A 20,001-nucleotide genomic window follows, 5' to 3' on the forward strand; every position below is an offset into this window, starting at 1 on the left:
ACCTTCAAAAATATGTTTTTATTATTATTGTTACTACACGCTTATCCTGCCGAAGGCAAGGTGCGTCTGCAGACAAGCTGCATGTAAAGGCTGCCAAATACCTACCCCTTGTTGGACTCGCCAGATCCAAACAAGACCCAATCAACCGTGGGCACGGTCCTCAGTATTTGTAACGCCCCCCGCCAGCAGGGGCCAATATGTTTACTGGGATCAATATACTCAGTACTGGCAGCCTGACAGTCCCTGACTATTCTACACTGGCCGGAAGTCCTGCGGCTTTACTAGTCAGCCGGCATGTGCGCGGCATGCATGGGCATCTAGATCTGGTCATGACGAATCAATACCTCGGCAGTGTTCACATGCGCAACCTTGCCATTTGGTAAGTAATGCCTCATTTCAGCCCTCGGCAGACAGACACCGTGGTGACCAAGTATTAAGTACTGGGGGCCTGCCCATATGCTGCGTCATCGACAGCATTCCTCTTGTCTATCATACGCTGCATGGCATCCTCAAACTGCTGCTTCGCGCGTGAGGGTCCCTGCAGCAGAAACATGCCGCAGTCTTCAGTCGGCCACTCCAACACTGCTGAAATATGCAAACAGGCGGCCATACACAGATCAACTCTTGGGAGAACATGCTATACACATCCTTGCACAGGTTTACAGCATCCTGCAATTGACTCACAGGCACACAACATTGCAACCGCGCCTCTCTATCAAAGCAGAGCCTGCCTCGCTATCAAAGTACAGATGCAGATGCAGAAGCAGACATATGATCACTCCATCATTGCAGGATATGGTGTTGATTGGGCTGAGGCAACGACCCACAAAATGTACCAATGATCAATCCCTCTGAGAAACCCCTGGAGCGGGGAATCCCACCTGCTCCTCCTGCTGCGGCGGTGACACTTCCAGGTGCGCTGCAGCCGCGTCCAGGAAGATGCCGCCCAGCTCCTTCAGCGCCAGCCCCCTCAGCCGCCGCACCTCCTTCGGCGACGCCGGGCTCCGCAGCACCTGCGCGCGCAAAAATGGTGTGTACCTTGTCAGCGCAAAGCGCAGCTTGCTGCTTGCTTCGCCAGCTCTGCTTGCAGCAGCACGAGCGCGGGCCGAGCAGGACACAGCGCAAGGTACATGCAGGGGATTCTAAGTCAGTCGATTAAGGGTTCCCCGGTACGTCCCTTTGCCTGAGCCAGGCTCGCCTATCACACATACCTGCTGTACATGATGTGATAGATGACCCCACCTAGAGGTCGATGATTTCAAGAGGCCAAATACCTACAAATGCATATCGAAGGTGCATGCACATCTGCAAGGACACAGAGTCATGTCGCTTGTGTGGCAGGAATTTATGAGATCAGATGCACTGCAGTGCCCGAGAGAGTGATCAAGAGGTGAGTGTGACAGGGCGTCTTGCAGCCGCAAGCACCCACCTCTTGGCAGACTGCCTTGACTGTGTGCTGGATGTCCAGAACGTTGGCAGCCCACATGGCATCCAGCATCAGCGGCAGCGCAGCTTCCTCCAGCTTTGCGCGCTCGGCCGCCATCGCTGCAGCCGCCTGCCTCCGCTCCTCTGCCTGCCAGCGCACATGCATGCCTTCAAATTATGCACTGCCACAAAGTTGGTCATTGCACAGTGCAACAGCGCCCAAATTTGCCTTTGGCACGGCTGTGCGTCCTCACTTGTAGCGTGTTTCCGCAGGAATGCAGTGCTCATTGTTCGGATCTACCCAGGACTTGTCATGCACCCAGTGCAGTATGATAATTCTCCAACAAATATATTCACCTATGAGAGTAGGGCGTGACCGAGAGAGATCTCCTGCAGTTGCCTGACCCAAAATGCATTGCTGCAACAAAGTGCTCCGAGTCATTGTTCTCTAAAGGGGTGACAGATGCCCACCGCGCTAGCTGCGTCAGCGCTGGAGTGATCAGCTGATTCGCCTTCAGCTGAAACTTTGCTGCTGGAGCCTGCTGCACCCTGAGCATCCCCTGACGAGTGCTGCTGTTGAGAAGAAAATGACGCAGCTCCACTCTCCCGCTGATGCTGCGCGTGCTGCTTCTCCAGCCGCTCTATCTGCTGCTGCGTCTGGTAAACCTGCACAGGCAGCAGCTTGTCATGCATTGCTGCAGCCAACCAGCAGCAAAGCACTCCCACACCCCTCTTGGCACTAAAGAAGGCAAATATGCAGTGAACAGACTTATGGACAACATGCGACAGCTTTCAATGTAAAAGATGTAGTGTCGATCTTTCTGTCACGGCACTTCTGTGTCCATGAGGCCTCCCCAAAGAAACATTCCAAAGTACTTGGTAATTCCTTGCAGCCCGAGAACAGGACAAGGACCACCGAAAGCCGGTTAGCCGCACTTTGAGGGCGAGGCCGGCGGCGTGTATTTGGGATTTGAAGGCGGCGCCCTTGGAGCGCATGGCGGCAACGGAGCCCTCGAAGAAGTTGCCGAGCGCGATCTCCGCCTGGCTGCGGTACGTACCCCCGATTGCGCGCAGCATCGTCGGCCCAAACGGCGTCTGCGCCAGGCTGTCCGCCTCAGCCACCATCGCCTCCTGCGCACCAACCACCCTTGTTAGAAGGGGGGCACGCCGGAATGATCGAGTTTAGTGGTGGTCTCCGTGTGCCCGTGACATGTCTGTCAGCTGGAATATTGCAGTTGCAGTGCCGTTTGTCTGAGCCAGGCCCGTCTGTCACGCATCCCTGCTGCGCATGCTCACAGATGATAAGGGGCGCCACGAAAGGTCAGCTGATTACCAACGATGAGAAGAGTCCACAATTTGAAACTCAAGATCCCTGAGGAATAGAAGGATGCGCACCCTGAACCCCTGCTCGTCGCCCTCCACGTAGCGCCGCAGCAGCGCATTCAGCATCACAACCAGCCGCTCCTGCCGCGCTGCCTGCATGCACAGACGAAACAACCTCTCAGAGTTTCACTTGCACTCATTTGTGATCTTTCAAGCACCCTGTTGCACCTTCCCGGTGCTTCCCTTGACCTTCCCCTAAACTGAAGCACTTCCTGTGCAGTTTGTCATGTCCAGCTGAGACACCCGAAGCTGCTACACAAGAACATGCAATCAAATGCCAGCAACCCTAGTCATGAAGGAGGATGTGCATCTTTCCCTGCATACTCCTCTAATCAGAGCACTTGCAGAAAATGTCAGCAATGATCCTGCATGCTATTGACAAAGCATGAGAGCTGATAGCTAAGAAGCTGACAATGCATTAGGTAAGGGGCAGCTGCGCACCTGCAGCCTCTTCATCTGCCCCGGCTGGAAATCCCCGCCGCTGCGAGCGGCCAACGCGATCATGAGCTCGCCCACCAGGTGATCGAAGCGGTCCGAGCCAAACAGAGCGGTGAAGAATTCGGCGCTGTCCATGAAATCCACATTCAACCCGTCCGCGCCGTTGGCGTCGTAGCGCGCGCGCAGCTCCGCATTGCCCAGCACCTGATCAGGCGCCCCATGCATGCTTTACAAGGCAATCTCATGACGCATGCATTGCGTGTAACACCAGGTAGGTCATGCCCCATACACATGCGCTCATACAAATTTTGCAATCATCCTTGCTTTATCCTCATCTAAAAAGATTAAAAATTATTGCTGAGTAATCTGACGTGCTGCTACGCCCACTACAGAACCATTACTCCGGGGTAGAGGAGTCAAGCAATTGGCAGTGTGAAGCCAGAGATATTGGGCATTTTGGAATGTTGCAGTGACAGAGCACAGGAGCAGCGTACCTGGTAAGCCTCACCGAGCTGCTGGAAGCGCTCATTTGCAGTAGGGTCTCCCCTGTTCTTGTCGGGGTGGTACCTGCACAAGTGCAGTCCTTCCCATCGATTCTCTTAGCTTGCTCCATATTGCACCAAGTGGAGCCTGGAGACAGCCTGCCCTTCATTCTTTGCACTGATCAGCAGCCTTATGTTACAACTGATCTGCAAGCAATAAAACTGCTGCCTTTTCAGGCTCATTGTCAATTGCGTCCATCCGCAAGGTGTGCACACGAATAGTTGCCAGCCATGCTGGAGAACACACGGCGTATTCGGCAAGGAGGCAGGGCCACGCACTTGCGGGCGAGAACGTAGTAGGCGCGCTTTATGGCTTCAGGGGGCGCGTCACGCTCGACGCCCAGCAGCGCGTAGTAATCCACCCGGCCCGATGCACCGGCAGCGCCGCCGCCGCTGCGGTGCCACTGCTCGCGCACGCTCGCAAATATCTCGTCATCGGTCACCAGCGCGCTCCCTGGCTGGTCCACCCACACTCGCGCATCCTGCATGTACACGCGCACATAACGAGGGATAAAATACATGGTTTAGATGCTTGCCTCCCAGCACTAGGCGTGTTTGGCCATTGAAGTCAGGAAGCAGCCTACAGGTGCAGTAGGTGTGTGCCTGGTGGTCAAGCCAGGTGGTGAACCAGGCTGCAACATGAAAGTCTAAATTCTGCATGCAGGTTGCTTGTTTGCTGAGCGTAAGGAAGGGCAATGAGCTTTGCAGATCAACGAATTTTGGTTCAAGAGTGCATGCTGCATGTGCTGCATGCACCCTAGCAGACTTCAGCTGTAACACTGCGCTGGAGACTGTGCTTGGTACTGGGGTTACCGCAGAGCAGTCAGAAAAGCTTCTTCTGTAGCTGAATGGTGTCTGAAAAAGCACAGGCATCTCACCGTGTCCCAGTGTTTCCCACGCTGGGCCTCCCTGATGGCTTCAGGTGTGTTTGCCACCCCCCTCACCATCTGTGTCACTCCAACTCCCACTCCCATAACCGGCAAGACTGCAGCTCCTAAAACGCCTGCAGGAAGTATGGAGGGCTTACTTGCATACAAAACACGTGTAGAGTTGAGCAACTCTGTGCCACAAGGCATCAGGTAGTGCTGCCCAAGGAGACACAGAAATCCAGGTGACTGAACAGAAGCGCCAATACTCGTCAGACCAGTGATGGAAGGTACCAAAAGCTTTCCACTGATAGCTGTGCGGGAAGAGAAGGGTCTCTACATCCAGAAGCTCAGGAGAGGACGCACCTGCTCCAACGCCCTTGGCAAATCCCTTCACGCCCTCCTCCCTGGCCATCATGACAGGAGCCGCTACCAGTCCCACAACGCCTGCCAACACACCTTTGCCGATAGATTTGGCGCCGCTGGACAATCCAGCCCTGGCATCCTTTGGTTTCCTGAGGGAAAAGACATCGTTGAACTGTGACTTCATTTCCTCCAGGTCTGGTTCATCTCGTGATGAACCAGTATCCTGCAAGCCATTTTGGCTGCTACCATAACGTGTCGTTTGCATAGCCTGTTGTCGACTTTCTCCGTGAAGCCTTTTACAAGGTGGGGAGTTACACCAGAGGATCTGTTCAGGAAGGTACAGCGAAAGCGTTCTTACAGATTACTACAAATAATAGCATCTGGAGACAATGCTTGGTGAATAAGATCACCTCATAAGAAAGATGGCCAGAGCAAGTCAAGGAAATGTACCAACAAGAACCTAGGCTATACTTATTGCCTGCCCTGCCCTTCTGGGCACTTGGCACACTTTTGAGTGGTCAGCTCTGTGAAGCATTGGTCAGCTCTTGAAGCATTTCAATTGCTCGCCTCTTTAATGCCCCAGAGACTGCCCTCACTCCTCTTGATATATTGCAGCAGCTGAATTTCCTAGAAGCTGTGCTAGAGTGGCACCACAGTTTCCAGACTGCCGCATGCGTACTTTGTGGCAATTTTGAACGGCTGCTACACTTCACCTACGTCCTACAATATCCTCCATCATGTAGATGTTGAATGCTGTGGCCTCATGCAAGCCACGCGACACCATTTGCCACAGCATCCTCTACCGACGACCAAGTACCTTCAGATTCCACGGCTTTCTATTGAATGCTACTGTCAACACGGTTCCAGGGGCAGACACAGACACCTATGGGGTCTGGATTCACAGCACCTGGATCCTTTGATCCTTGCCAATGGCAGCTGCTCCGAAGATGTTACATGCAAACAAATGCTGCTCTGCTCCTCCTGCTGTCTTGCAGCGCTTCATTGGGCTGGACGACCAGTGGCTGAGTGCTGGATAGCCCGGGCGCTCTTTGGGGGAAGTGCATCCTCCCCCACTCAATGATGCGATTCTGATGAGTGGCCAGGTGCGTGGGGAGGGCCCCAATCATCGCTGTAGTATTTGTTGCCTGTGCACCAGCCCCAGCCATAGCAGTCAGGCAATGTAGTCCCTAAATTGGTGCTTATACATTACATACATTATGTAGGTTAGATATGGAAGATTCACATAACAGCAAGAAATAAGTCAGCTCTGCACCTGTGTATTTGCAGACCATCGGGTTGTCATAAGACGTCCCTCTGAGGTCAATGTACTCTACAGGTGCCCCCAATGCAGGATCATCGGCTGCACCACATCCAAATGCGTCAAGGAAGTCATTCATCTGCAATGCTTCCGCTCCAATCGCAAAAACTTCAGCACTCAGATCGCCAATATTATAGTGTCTGTGTCCCTTAAGAGGCACAGCTGCCAAACACATTTGAGGGTCTATTGAACACAGACATCTGATCAGAACCACAGCGGGGTGACATCACTCACATCCAAAGGAAGCCACAATGGATCCGTGGACTTTGATGGGAGGGGCATCATGTATGTACTCCATGGGAGACTTCAGATTGCCTGAGTAGTGGCCGTCCACCTGCAATGCGCAGCATGCATCAGACCCCGCACATATCAAACAGGAATCTCCTGACTTGAAAGCACGAAATGCGCATGCTCTGCCTGTTGTGCCTGTTGCATTGCATTGCCGCATCTTGAGGTAAAAGAGAGTAGGGCTTGAAGAACTCTGACACACCTGCAGCCATTTGGATGTGTGTGAAAAGAGGCCATCCCCAAGACCAAGCGCACTGGAGGAGCGGTTGTCCCCTGGAAAGGCCTGGCCTGGGGTCACGGTGATGGTCCTGGAGTCTGCGTCATACTCCTTCTTCTCGACATCTCCAGCCCCTCTGCTCTCTTTCTTCACAATTTGCTTGCTGGAACCTGTTTTGCGTGCAGTGACAGCAGTAAGGACCTGGATCGATGGTTATCCTCTGATGTCGATTGCATATTGACATCAAGGCACTCACATGCATCACTTTGACCCACATTGCACTCGCTTATCATTCTACTGCAGTCACATCTCACATAGGTTGTGTGCACCTGCTTCTGCTGCGAAAGCACGCAATGGCGTCCTTGAAGCTGCGCCGCACACGCGGGGTATCAAGCCCGCTAGCATCGTTTCCGCCAAGAGATAATGCAAATCTTGGATTTAATTTGGCTGCTAAGTGGATAGCAGAAAGAGGCACTTCTACAAAGTTGTTCTTTTCTCGAGAACCCTGCTCTTGCCAACCTATAACCCGTAACACCCAATTTTGACTAGTATGATTGCAATGCTATCCTGAAAGAGAAGTTCACATGGAAGCAATGGGTGCCCTAGTTGGAGCGTAGCTCTGGAAATCTTTCCGAGGCAATCTTACTTCCATCACCTTCCTCCCTCCTGAGATGCTGCTTCAGCAATTGGACCCTAGCCGATCGGATGAGGTGCTATAGAAATTACTATCGCCGCAGAGAATACAGTGGGCTGCAGCTGCTTATCAGCACCGCAGATACGGGCAATGCTTGTTGGCTGGTTTACCATGCGCCAGTGCGTTACCGAGGGCTTTCATCGGTGAGGCTGATCTTCCATCACGACCGTATGCTTAACTCTTTTGGCTGCAACGGTCCTCTCTAGTAGATGAGCCTTTTCGCTTGATAGTAAGGTCCATTTCATGACGCGAGGTCATGGTGTTTTTAGCGCCACAAAGCAAGCCTGTCCAGAACTTTGCCATTCAGACAGGACGCCACATCCGTCCATGATTTGTTGTTCAGCTCGTTCTAAGTGAGCAGTACTGCACCGATCGCACGTTATCGTTCATGAAGATCAGATGGTCATGGATATCCACGACATTGACATAACCTTATGTACCTTCGTGACAGGGGTTGATCCACCCATTTGAAGAGGAGTCTGCTGTCCTCACTGGCGGACAAGCATGGTGTAAGCATGGAGATGGGCGCCCAAATTTTCTCGAACCCAGGCAATAAGCCTTGCTTGCCACCACCCTGGCTTGCCTCAAGGGACCAAGCCTCTCCTTTTATGCTTCGATGTCCTCCGCAGTTCCTCAAGACGAGATTGTGGTGAACGCAGGACCTAGACATGGCAGACGCCGGTGAAGCAGTACCCAACAGCTCAAACCGGCCCTTGATCCCTCGTCAGCTAGAGGCTCAAGATGTGGAAGGCATTGTAGATGGACCGGGGGCCGCAGCAGCAGGTGCAGAGGCACGTGCACCTGACGCTTCAGGTCCTCCCACGCCACCTGGCGCTCAGCTTGTGCAGCCTCAGCTGCCCACCAGCGGGTCGGACAGCTTTGCTGGGGTGAGCGCAAGTCAGCTGGCGGGCAGAGAGTGGAAGCAGAAGGACATCGCGGCTGGGAAGCAGCTTGCTGCAACAGGTGCAGCACTGCATCAGTGTGGCGACAGAGCACAGCCGAGCCTATCTGCCGCAGCCAGAGCAGCGCAGGAACTGGCCGCTTACACTGAGACCAGCGCGGCTGAGGCGGCAAAGCGCCTGGCTGCCTGCGCGCGGGCGCAGGTGCAGGCTGCGGCAGATAATGTCACCAAAGCAAGCGATGCTGAGAACGATGCCGCAGCACAGCCGGAGGACAGGCCGGCTATGCCCTCGGGTCTGCCCTCAAACGGTAGGGTGCTGATCAGTCTCCTGTCTGGTTATTGCTTCGATTGATTTGCGTCGGCCTGCAGATTAATGAGTCTCTTGTACAGTCAGTGCCTTCATTTAATGACAATGTCAGCAGCAGGCATGTGTCATTTTGCCTCTTGGAACCTGCAAAAGGAGGTAGCGGGTCCAGCAGAACGGCAATCTACCTGCCAGTCACGTATGCAAGTCCTTTTGGTGCAGGGATGAATGGTGGCCTCCCACGGCGCAGCCAAGCGCGCGAATCCCCGCAGCCCTCTTCTGCGCTGGCCAGGGGTGGCGGCGGGGGCGCGAATGCTGCACGCATGGCCACAGGCAATACGGGGCCTTCAGCGGCAGCTGCAGCAGCGGTGGAGGTCAAAGGGGGCGCCTCTGAAGCTCCTCGTGATTCAGGACGGGCACAGCCGGCAGCGACGGGAGAGCCCTCGGTGCCGCCGCAGCAGGTGGCGGTCATCACACGGTTACAGCTGGCTGTTGCCGCCGTGCTGCTGGCAATGCGCCAGGCGGGCCTGGCTGCGCGAGCCGAGGGCCGCGGGCCGCAGAATAAATTCCAGGAGCCCGGGCCCGCATGGCCAGTCGAAGGAGCAGTAGCGTGCAAACTGGGCTCTGATTTCCCGACGTACTCCGGGATCCCCCAAAATTGCCCCATTATGTCCCACAGTCTGACACTCCTCATCGCTTCTGCGGCGGTGAGGTTCACTTTGCGGGTGAGGAAGGCGGCCGTCGCAATGGCGCTCGAAGACGCAAAGGTCCATGCGCAGACAGCGCGCTTGCTGGTCGCCCTGAAGCCCGCAGAGAAGCCGCCGCCCCCCGGGTTTAAGCAGCACTGGCAGCTGTGCGCGCTCCCAGAGGAGGGCTACGTTGTGAGGAAGGCCTATGCTGCCACCTGCCCACGGCGCGGCACCTGCCTGCTCGTGCACCAGGCGGAACTCGCCGAATACCTCGCCCGGCACAAGTGCAGGTGCGCGCTGGCCGCCCCCACCAGCCTCCCTGCTCGTGTGCGCCAGCGTGCAGCTTGCTATCCATGGTATCCGCCGTCCACCTTTGTAGGTCACCAAGCGTTCCAAGGGCTTGGGCAGTAATCACAGCTGACTGACATTAACTCTTATACTACCGCGCAGGCCGCAGTGGGCTGGGCTGCGGCAGCGGCCGTTAGAGACGGAGTCGCAGTACTCGGCGCGGCTGGGCGCGTCAGGCGTAACCTTCCGAAAGACGCGCCTCGATCCGCAGCCGCTCAACCCCATCTTCGACACCATCCGGGGCGAGCGCGAGGGCCGTGACACCGTCGCAGTGGTGCTAAGCAGCTACGACTCGGAGGCCGGCGCCGCGCACTGGCCGATACTGCGGCCGGCCTGGGGCCCCGGGGCGCGCGTCGTGATCCTCCCAGATCTGGTCGGGCCGCCAGCGGCGGAGGCGGCTCCCGCGGCGGCAGCGGCGCCCGCGGCTGGGGCGCCCGAGGCTGAGGCGCCCGCGGTCGCAACGATGCCCGCGGCGGAGCCGATTGCGGCGCAACTGGCCAGGGCGGAGCCGGCAGCGGATGCCGTCTCCGACGGAGTGCCCGGCCGCCCAAGGGACAAGCGCAAGGGACCCGCGCCGCGCCGCGCGATCCGCCCGCAGCCCGCGCCGCCTCCGCCGCCGCCGCCGGTGCTGCCGCCGGGATTCCATTACTTCCCTCGCTGGCACCCAAAGGTCCAGCCGTCGGGCAGGCGGTGGATGTTCATCTTTCTGGCAGCCGAGTGCAAGCAGCACGGCCTGGACGAGGTCCTGCTCGACAGCAAGAGCGTCGCGGACTTCGTGGCTGCGCACTCCTCCTGCATGTGCGCCTCTTGGTCTGTTCGCAAGTCACTAGTGTCCCCTCCTTGACCCATGACATGACCAGGAGTACAGCACACCGCACTGATGGCGCCTCGTTGCGGTATTGCAGAAAAAGCCGCAGTGATTATCGCCATACTTGGGGTAGTACTTCTAGGCTGAACACCACCACATGCGCACAAATACCTGCCCTGAGCTGAAATGTCCTTGTAGACATCTGGGTGGTCCAGAAGGCATGGATAAACTAGCAGCCTAGCTGAAGCTTGTGTGGCGTGTGCGCAGGCCGGGGTGTGCGCACCTGGCGCGGGGTGAAGGGGAGTCCGGTGAGGCCTACCAGGAGCGCCTATCTGGGCTGGGGCTGCGCATCAGCTCCGCTGCGGCAAGGCCGGGGCAGAGTGCCGTGGACGCCGTGCAGTCCATGATCCCCATGAGCGATGACGAAGCCGAGGCGGTGCTCAGGGACTACAGGGGTGGTTGCCTGACGGACGGGGGGTGCTGCCCAGCTCTGGACAGCTACCTGAGATGCCGCGACGATTGGCTGGACTGGAACAACATTGACGCGGTGGATGTTGAGTCAGGCAGCGACGGCGACGATGACTCACCCGCTGACGGCATCACCCTGATCCGGCGGCCGCCCACGGGGTTCTCCAACCGCATGGGGGTGGTGCGCAAGGAGAATGGGCCGTGGGTGCAGATGCAGTTCGAGGTGAAGTGCCAGATGCACAGGGCCGGCAAGATGCTGGTGAGGCCGCGCCAGGCAAGGCGCTTCCTGGCTGACCACGGACTCTGCAGGTGAGCCGGTGCCTTGAAGCCGACGCAGCGACGGTGTCTTCTGTATCTTGCTCAAGTCTGCATTCCTGTTGAAGCGCCACGTGTGGCCCCTGGCCACCACCAGCAAGCCGGATTGGTTGTAACTTGCCGTTCCTTTGTCCAGAAACTGCGAGATCTTTTCTATGTCTCAATTTTGATTCCCTGGTCATGTCAAGTTAGTAATGCCAGGTGTACGCATGTGCAGGCCGGAGTGGACGAGTCTGATGCAGCGGACCCATGAAACCGATCGCGAGCACACGCAGCGCCTGGCGAAGTCGGGCCTGCACTTCCAGCAGACAAAGCAGGTTTGCTACATGTCCCTGGTGGACATGACGGTGCACATGCTGCCCTTCACCGACCGGGCGGCTGCCGAAGAAATCCTCCTGGAGTCAGGCTTCATCGCCAAAGACATGAACGTCCGGGTCGGACCGGAGCCAAGCAGCCGCGTAGCCGCAGGCACAGACAATGACTCTGGCACCGAGGGCAACGGAACCGCGGCGGCGCAGCCGGCCACACCGGGGATTGCTGGCGGGCAGGCGGGGCAGCGGCTGCCGGATGGCTTCAGCGTGCGCCTCTCCAAGGAAGACCGCGCGGGACCGGCCGCATTTAATCTGCGCATCTACTTCCATGCGCAATGCTCGGCGCACGGCGTTGACGTGAGCCTGCGCCGCTACAAGGACATTGCAAGGTTCCTGCGCAGGCACGCCGGCTGCAGGTGGGCGCCCAATGTCTTCATACCTTCCCTGTTCCAACGTGGAAAGTCCCTGAAACACTGTACTTAACCTGCTCCTATCAATTACCTCGTCAGCACTTCATGTACTGTAGACATGTTCTCCCTGTAAGCTGGCTGGAATGGGTCAATCTACATTGTCCTGCGCAGCGCATACCTTCGGTCGATCAGCGCTTTTTGGTGCAGCTTCCTCCTCAGTGCTGCGAACAGCAGTGCATTGTATGCTAACGGGCCGTAAATTTACGCACGAATCCTGAACAACCTGTGCTGCTGTGCAGGCCGGAGTGGCAGGCTCTGGCGCAAAAGGCTGAGGAGGACGACCTGGACTTCGCCGAGCGCATGAAGACTGCTGGCCTGCGCTTCAAATCAAGGGTCATGCACGGCCACGACTCTCTCCGGGAGATGGTCCTGGAGCTGCTGGACGTCTCTGCTGATGAGGCCGGCGCCATCGTGGCCGCATCCAATCTGGCCGGCTGCCGCCGTCATTCGGCCGGGGCCGATGCGTCGCCCGCGGCAGGTGCAGCCCCATACAATTGTTATGATGACACTTTGCAGCATCTGTGTACTTAACGGGACCTAAGGTCCCAGGCTGCTGAACGGGAAAACACCTCATGATCCACGAGATGCTTAGGTGCCAGCATGGCTTGCTGTAACGGGAAAGCACCTGGCAGAAACGGCAGGGGTGCAGAGGCAGACCTGACTCTGTTATGGGGGCACTCAGTCCTTTGAGCTGTAAGAGGCGGGACATTGGGCAGGAATACAACCTGCACCAGAGCAGTGATTCCTTGTTGCTTGTAGCCCCAATGGGTGTGTCATGTGCACTCCCTTTTTGATACCATGCTCCAGTAGGTAGGGCTCACCTGGGTCCAGAGGTTCCAAAAATTCAACCCTTGTGAGGGTAAATACTTTGCGTACATGGGGGTGTTATCTGCATATTGAAAGGATGGACTGAGAAATGGTTTTTCTGAGGGTCAGATACTTGTTAAACGGCAGCTTGCATCCTTCAGATAGGTGCACAACAGGATGGTGACCTGACCCTGCAAATTTAAATTCACAGAAGCAAGGAACCATTGATGTCAATCTGCCTGATGCTATGAACATGAACAGCCGTCTGCTACTTGCAATGGAGGAGCAGGGGAGGTGTGTAATATTGATTCCTCTGGCAGGAATGACTTCAGGATCAGGGTGCACTAAAGACAACTCAGTAGTCTCGAGGATTCCCTGTCAGGATAGATGCAAGGGTATTTAGTTCAAATGTGCAGTAAGCCTTGCAGTGGGTGCAGGCAGGCAGGAAGAGCGGGAAGACTCGGCTCCGCTTGAGGACGGCGCATGCGCGCATCCGCTGCAGCCCCTGCCGACCGGCATGACGCGCGAGGGGCGCATCAAGGAGACGCCGGAAGGGCGCTACAAGGTGATGGTTCAGCTGCGTCTGGATTGCGCGTTTGACTACGCGAGTCGGGTTCTCCGGGGCTACTCTGAGCTGAGAAACTTCCTGGACACCCACGCCCTGTGCATGTGCGCTCCTGTTCTCCCCGTTCATGCAACAAGCACTGATGCAGCTGACTTTCCACGCTGCATTGAATGTCTCTGAAGCCTGTGTCTGGGGGGTTTCAGCCAGCCACTGTGCTGTGCCTTGCTTGGCAACATTCACTCCATTTGAGCCTCAGAAGCATGTGCATGCCTGCGCATTCAACAGCCCGAGCTGCTGTCAGCTCGATTGCCGGTTAGTTATTTAGTATTGAGCATGTTTCATCGGCTGCAGCATCGCCGCCCTGCATGCACGCGGGCCACGCCCATCGAATTCTGCGGCCAGAGCCAATTGCTAAAGGAGGAGCTTGTGTAGATCACTGTGTCGCCCACAGCAATTCCACTGTTTGCTGCGTTGCCCGACACTCCCTGAGCATCTCGTCCTGCCAGCACTGACTGTGCGCTGGTCCCTGCAGGCCGGAGTGGCTGCACCTGGGGCGCCAGAAACGCGACACCGACGAGACTTTCACGCAGAGGCTGAAGGACGCCGGCATCAGCTTCCCCAAAATTGTGCTGCCCTCTTTGGAGGCCGCCCAGGAGTGGCTGGAGGGCGCGCTGCAAGTCAGCGCCCAGGGGGCCGCCAGCCTTGTCAGCCACGCCAGGCAGGGCGGCGAGGACGTGCCAGATCAGACACCGGAGGCGGCAGAGCCAGAAGAGGACGACGACGACATGGACGTCGACATTGTAGGTGAGGGGCCACAGCGGCGGCTGCGGGCAGAGCCGGCGGCCGGGGCCGTCCCGGCGACGGCGGCGCGCTTCCCGGCGGCTTTGAAAAAGATAATGAAGGAGGTGGCGGGTCCCTGCAACCCAACTCCCAGGCAGGCCGCGGCTTTCCAGGTGCTGCCACGCCCCTTTAAAGTCTGGGGTTCTTCCGGGGTCTAAAGAATGAAGGATCCCTTGCAGCTGCTACTTTGTGTGCAACCGGTGATGGACAGCTGCATTCAGAGAAGTCCCAGATGAGATATTTGTAGCTCTGTCCTGATACACCGCCAGGGGCTCGCATTGTGTAGCAGTAGTGACTGTTGCTAGGATGGGAGTCAGCAAAATTCTTGAAGGCAGTTATCAGAATGGCTGAGGAGTGACTTGCATGCGGTGCAGGTGGCGGTGTCTGACAGTGCGGCGCAGAGCGCGGATGTGTTGCTGGCGCGTGTGGAAATGCTGGAGGGAGACGTGAAAACGCTCAGGGGCAGCCTGAAGCAATCCAACGCCGTCAACAAGAAGCTGGAGGTGTGCTGCTGCCTGCAGACTGCTTTTCTTTGTTATTGCATCTTATAATGCTGTGAAGTGCCGAGGCAGGGCAGGATGGCTGGGTAGCAGTACGTGCTCTCAAACAAAGGCTCGTGCTGCAGCTTTTTTCTAATGCATCAAGACAGGAGGCCATAAGGTCGAGTTTGCTGCATCAAGCTTCCATGCTTGAAAGCATTCTAAGGCTGTTCAGCATGTCTGTTTGCATTAGGTGCTATATATTCCTTGAATATCAGGACTGCAGCCACCAGCAAATGCAGGTCGATCTGCACTGCTGCGAGTGACACGTTTATCTCTGGGGCCCTTAGACACAAGCGCTGACTGTAATGTGTGCTGCTATTCCAGGACATTATCAAGAAGCAGGCGGAGCAGATAGCCATGCTCGAGGCGGAGAAGGGCGCCCTGCTGCAGGGCCACGCGGCTGCCACACCGGCACCGGCCACCGACAACGCTGCTGCCGGGGAGGCAGCAGGGCCAAGCGCGCCGCCGAGGGCACGCGCAGTCAAGCCTGCACCCGCGCGCGCCGCCGCAGCTGCCGCGCAGCTGCGCGCCCCGGCGCTGACGCGGGCCGGGCAGCCCGGGAACGCCCCGGCACAGGTGCCGGCGACCGCCGCCAACCGCGGCTGCGGATCGCGCGCCGGCGTGGTCCTGTCGGCTGCAATCGCGCGCGCGCGGAAAGCGCAGCCGGCGGGCGTCAGGGGCAACGGCGGCCAACGAGACGCTCAAGGCCGCTGGGTGCAGGGGAGGCTGTCAGCAGCCGGCACAAAGAGAGGCTTCCAGCGGGAGCTGTCCTTCCTTGGCGGCGGCGCAGCTGCTGCGGACGAGATGCTGACGCCCAGGAGCGCAGCGCTGAGGACCCAGCCAAGGTGAGCAAGGCGCTGCAGCTGCTGCTGCTGCTGCTGATCTCTTCTATGCCATACAAATGGGCTCCAGCAAGCAGCGAAAGCACTGATGCTGAAAGTTCATTCTTCTTGAGTGAAGTGGCTCTCAGCTTAGTGGATAAAGCTGTTGCTGCTTTTGCTGCATTCAGCCCACTTAACCCATGCACACTGTCAGCAGAGATTGGACTTTGTCAACCAGGATCAGACTGCATTCTGCACTGCCACTGAAACAGGTTGTGTCCGCAGATTCGACCCCACCCCGATGACGCTGCAGCAGCAGAAGGCGATGCAGGAGGCAAGCCGTCGCGCTGCCGTGGCTGCGCAGGCCCCCTCGGCCACGCCTGCCCGGCCCGGCAGCGCCACTCGGCGTGCTGCCGCAGCCCCGCTCAGCCTCCAGCCAACGACCAAGCGCGTGCGAACCGACGCGCCTGGCGAGCGCGCCTCGCCATGTCCAATTGTCAAGAAGGCGAAGCTCGCGGCGGTTCCTCTCTCGGCCGCGGCGGCAGCCGGCAACCAGCGCGCCGGTGCGGCCGGCCGGCCTGGTGCGGCCGTGGCGTCAGGCCTGCGGCCTCCTCAGCCCGATGCGCATCGGCTTCTGGGAGTTGTCAGCTCGGTGCGCGCGGTGGCTGCCGACCCGGAGACGCCCATCAGCCACCATGCGATTGGCGACCTTCTGCGCTTCCGGGGTGAGACCACCCTTTCTGCTCTGGCTGCTAATTATATGGGCTTTTAAGGGGTTTTGCGGCTGGATGCACTGGCGCTTGCAGCCTGTTGTGTTGGGCACTGAGACAGCCTGGTCATGATAGTTGGTGACTTTTGAATAGGCCTGCCTTTCTGCCTTGCTTGCCTGCCACATCTCAAGTGTCCCTGTGGACTGGGGCTTTCGCGCTTCTTTGATGATCGTTTTAATTCAATCCGCCCATTCCGTTCTGAAGCAGTGGGTACGATTTGAGAGGCTGAAGAATGTGATGGGCTGTGCAGCGGCGATCACAAAGGAGGAGAGGCAGCACTCAGCGGCAGATCACCGTGAGGAGAGGCAGCAACCGGATCTTGAATGTGGATGAGTACAGAATGTGGGCAACGTGCACGTGCAGCATTATTGAACATCAGATCAGCGAAAAGGACTAGATGAAGAAGGATTCCAATTGTAGACAGGGCATGGCAGCACATTCTGTCATTCAATTGGTCTTATTAGGGGTTGCATTTAATTTATGTGGATTTGGTCTTGAGCTGTCCCTCATGTGGACACCAGAAGTGGTGTCTATTGGAATACCATGGATGCGGTTATGTTTGACTGCCTAGTCAATTTTCTCTCATGGGTTCTTCGTAGGCAATGCATATTTCCGTTGAACCAATGCAAAACCGTAATCCAATCCTTTGTATGGTGTTCAACACATGTCTCCCTGTAGGGTTTGCGCATGATATTTGTGATGTTGATTTCCTACAAGTATGAAATGTTGACACCGAGCTGCCACACTCCGCAGCGCTGCAGTCTTGTCCAAGCGAGGTATGTGAAAGATGAGGATATTCATCAAACCTCCAGCAGATATATAACATGGAAATCAACAAGCATGCTGTAAGCCCCTGTAGCTTCTGAGCGTTCAGGGCATCTCTTGTTGGCATTGCTCAGAGCCAAAAAGCACTAATTGATAGTAGCATGAGATCGACCATAGTGGGCATGCCCTCAAACCAAAGCCTGTGGGGCAGGAGCCATGGCCAGTACACTTGGAATATTCTTATGTGCGCACTTTTGCTAGCACTTTAACCGCCATATGGCAATCCCTCAGGCAATACCTGTACTTAACACACGCTGTTCTTGGTTTCTGCAAGCTGTATGCGCAGACAGATCGCAATATTAGGCTGAAAATCCTTCGTACTGATAGACTTGCTAGATCCAAGCTACATCCAGTCATCTGCAAGCACAGTGCTCGGTGCTTCTACCGGCTCCTGCCAGCCGAGGATCGATACAATGGAGAGCAGAATAAGAGCCCTCACGGATCACTGCTGGCTTGTGAGGCTGCCGATGCTGTGCTTTCATAATCAACTGCCATGTTAGAAAAGACTCTGTGTGACAGTGGCCAGCTGTTGACCTTTGCAGGCGTCTCCGATCGTTGAACATCTGCAGCTGTTGAGTAGTCAACCCAGCACAATGCACATCATCGGTGCACATCTGCACTTATACTTCACACCTGTTGAGCCATCCTCAGAGAGTCAGTGCGATTGCCATGAACAAGTGCCAGCACAGACACTGCACCTACTCAATCTTGGCATGCATAGCACAGGCCGCAGGTGATGTCACATATGCAATCCTCCACATGCTGCACAGCTATCCCAACGATCTCATCTCCTACAAACTGATCCGCAGTCGGCTGCACAACGGCATATCTGGATTCAGGGTCTGCTTTGCTGGCATTGACCAAGGTTGATCTTGTTCCAGCGAGCGCATGGTTTTACACAGACTCAATCATTCAAGACAGGGAGGAGCCAAGGAATGAGAGCGTACTCTTTGGAACGTGCATTAGGCTCCAGTGTGGCTGCCATTCGCTGATAAGCCTGCCTTCCGGCGCTTCGTCTCTCTGCCCTGCACACCCTCTCGGCCCTCCACACTCTCTCTGCCCTGCACACAGCAAACTTTTCAGCCCTGACAGGTGAGCCATCACCAGGAGCAAATTCAGCCAGGCTTGATTCAGCTTCCAGTCATCTACCTGCTTGCACACTGGGCATTCAAAAGACACCATCTTCTTGCACTGAGTCTTTGTGAGGTTGACACATTTGGGATGATACCTGCCATAGCGCAACAATTGGATCAGCCTGAGCTGCTTAATGGCAACATGCATCGATGCTTACCACGTAGCTATGACACAATGGGTAGAAATCGGGTTGCACATTCATACCCATACAGTGATGCGGTATTTGCATGCAAGACGCTTCAAATGTGCGTACCAATCTTCGCATTTGCTGCAAAGAATCATGAAGCTGTCAGGATTGTAAGGCATTTCACAGAGACAGTACCTGCGACATGCAACTATGAGCTTCTCACCACGCTCAACGCAAATAAGCATGCATGCCTTAGACGCGTGTGCAGGATAGTGAGATTGAAAGGCAGGAAAGGAGCAAAGAGTTGAATCCTTACACAGGCACACGGTCTGGGCTGAACTCCTCAGATTCAGGCTGCATCAACAGACGAGAACAGTTGTCATGTGTTGATCGGCATTTTTAAAATGGCTGGAGGTTGCAATGCAGACTTGAACAAAAGCTACCTTGTACGTGAATCTTGCATAGAAATCAGCTTCTGTCACCCGGGGCAGCGCCTGCAGTTTCACAGAGTACCAGTATTTAGGGAATGACCATATGTGAATGCACTTGTCTGCACTGGAAAGCTCGACCATATCTGTTGGACTGTACCTGGTAGCTCTGCAAAGAGTGGACCCTGCATTTTCCCTCTATTGTACTGGCGGAGCACCAGTCCAAGTGCTCTGACTTCAAGAGTTCCTTCTCTCCGTGGAACAGCTGCACCATTGAAAAATTGGATGTCCCTAATGTGCAAGTGTACCTGAGAAGTTTCAAGTGGCCAACATCCTGTCTCTGACTGACAAACCCCCTCACCTTTCGGCCCCCAGCGGCATCCTCGGGTCTGTAGAACCAGGCCACCTGCAGTCTGATCTGATTGCTCTTCCCTTGAATTTTAACATCCCTTATTTGTCCCACCTGCATAATAGAGACAATGTCACGAGCCAGAAATTGTCCATTTAACTCATAAGCACGCAACAATTTTCAAATATCAAGCAGGATCAGGAGTGTGCTCTCACAAAGGGGAGCTTCGCTCCCGCGCCGCGCACCAAAATGCAGTCCCCAACTGCACGTCAGGAGCACATGCGAATGAGTTCAGAGGTCAATAAACAAGATACTGACAGGGCACTTGCATCACAACGCGTACGCACTTTTGTATGTGATGTTCTTGTGAGTGAAGTCCACATGCTTTCTGTTCTTCATTCCAAACGTTTTATTAGGTACGTCACATCGCCAATTTATGGGGCCTTTGCAGGGTCTATTTTTAACAATAATTCTCAATCAGGCAGAGAAAGCTTGAATAACAATTGACTACAGGAGATGATCGTTCTATCTTCGGGCTGGGGGAGAAAGTGTTTCGTTGGGGGGCCTCAAGTCAATCCTTACTGTATAATGTTTGAGTGCCTGGTAGTCGAAGCATGACAAGGATTTGAGATGACGTCATCA

General features: G+C 55.9%; 4 protein-coding genes across 4 annotated transcripts; 1 reads left to right on the top strand and 3 right to left on the bottom strand.

Annotated features, from left to right (window-relative positions):
- Positions 1-433: 433 nt before the first annotated feature.
- On the bottom strand, positions 434-5,204 carry COCSUDRAFT_20974 (DnaJ-domain-containing protein; the record flags this gene model as incomplete). The annotated part of the gene is made up of 11 exons (XM_005642650.1): positions 434-538; positions 909-1,013; positions 1,430-1,545; positions 1,887-2,091; positions 2,362-2,556; positions 2,821-2,901; positions 3,250-3,450; positions 3,741-3,813; positions 4,068-4,238; positions 4,656-4,791; positions 5,021-5,204. 11 exons carry the CDS (start codon positions 5,202-5,204, stop codon positions 434-436), a joined length of 1,572 nt encoding a protein of 523 aa, XP_005642707.1.
- Positions 5,205-6,094: 890 nt separating this feature from the next.
- COCSUDRAFT_20950 (hypothetical protein) lies at positions 6,095-6,939 on the bottom strand (the record flags this gene model as incomplete). The annotated part of the gene is made up of 4 exons (XM_005642651.1): positions 6,095-6,165; positions 6,294-6,380; positions 6,573-6,653; positions 6,825-6,939. Coding segments are annotated over 4 exons (354 nt in total), but the record flags the coding sequence as incomplete, so codon positions are not given.
- Positions 6,940-8,205: 1,266 nt separating this feature from the next.
- COCSUDRAFT_68388 (hypothetical protein) lies at positions 8,206-17,141 on the top strand (the record flags this gene model as incomplete). The annotated part of the gene is made up of 12 exons (XM_005642652.1): positions 8,206-8,746; positions 8,965-9,721; positions 9,882-10,577; positions 10,855-11,364; positions 11,588-12,097; positions 12,391-12,629; positions 13,396-13,627; positions 14,056-14,476; positions 14,738-14,866; positions 15,230-15,750; positions 16,012-16,451; positions 16,747-17,141. 12 exons carry the CDS (start codon positions 8,206-8,208, stop codon positions 16,827-16,829), a joined length of 5,079 nt encoding a protein of 1,692 aa, XP_005642709.1. The 3' UTR covers positions 16,830-17,141.
- A 51-nt stretch (positions 17,142-17,192) lies between these two features.
- On the bottom strand, positions 17,193-19,926 carry COCSUDRAFT_55008 (BAH-domain-containing protein). The gene is made up of 10 exons (XM_005642653.1): positions 19,707-19,926; positions 19,575-19,621; positions 19,372-19,473; positions 19,171-19,275; positions 19,026-19,076; positions 18,899-18,936; positions 18,709-18,777; positions 18,471-18,549; positions 18,269-18,382; positions 17,193-17,954 (listed from the first exon to the last, which is right to left on the bottom strand). Exons 1-9 carry the CDS (start codon positions 19,756-19,758, stop codon positions 18,284-18,286), a joined length of 642 nt encoding a protein of 213 aa, XP_005642710.1. The 5' UTR covers positions 19,759-19,926; the 3' UTR covers positions 17,193-17,954; positions 18,269-18,283.
- Positions 19,927-20,001: the final 75 nt, after the last annotated feature.

This window comes from Coccomyxa subellipsoidea (assembly GCF_000258705.1).
Source record: "Coccomyxa subellipsoidea C-169, whole genome shotgun sequence".
In the NCBI taxonomy this organism is placed as follows: domain Eukaryota; kingdom Viridiplantae; phylum Chlorophyta; class Trebouxiophyceae; family Coccomyxaceae; genus Coccomyxa; species Coccomyxa subellipsoidea.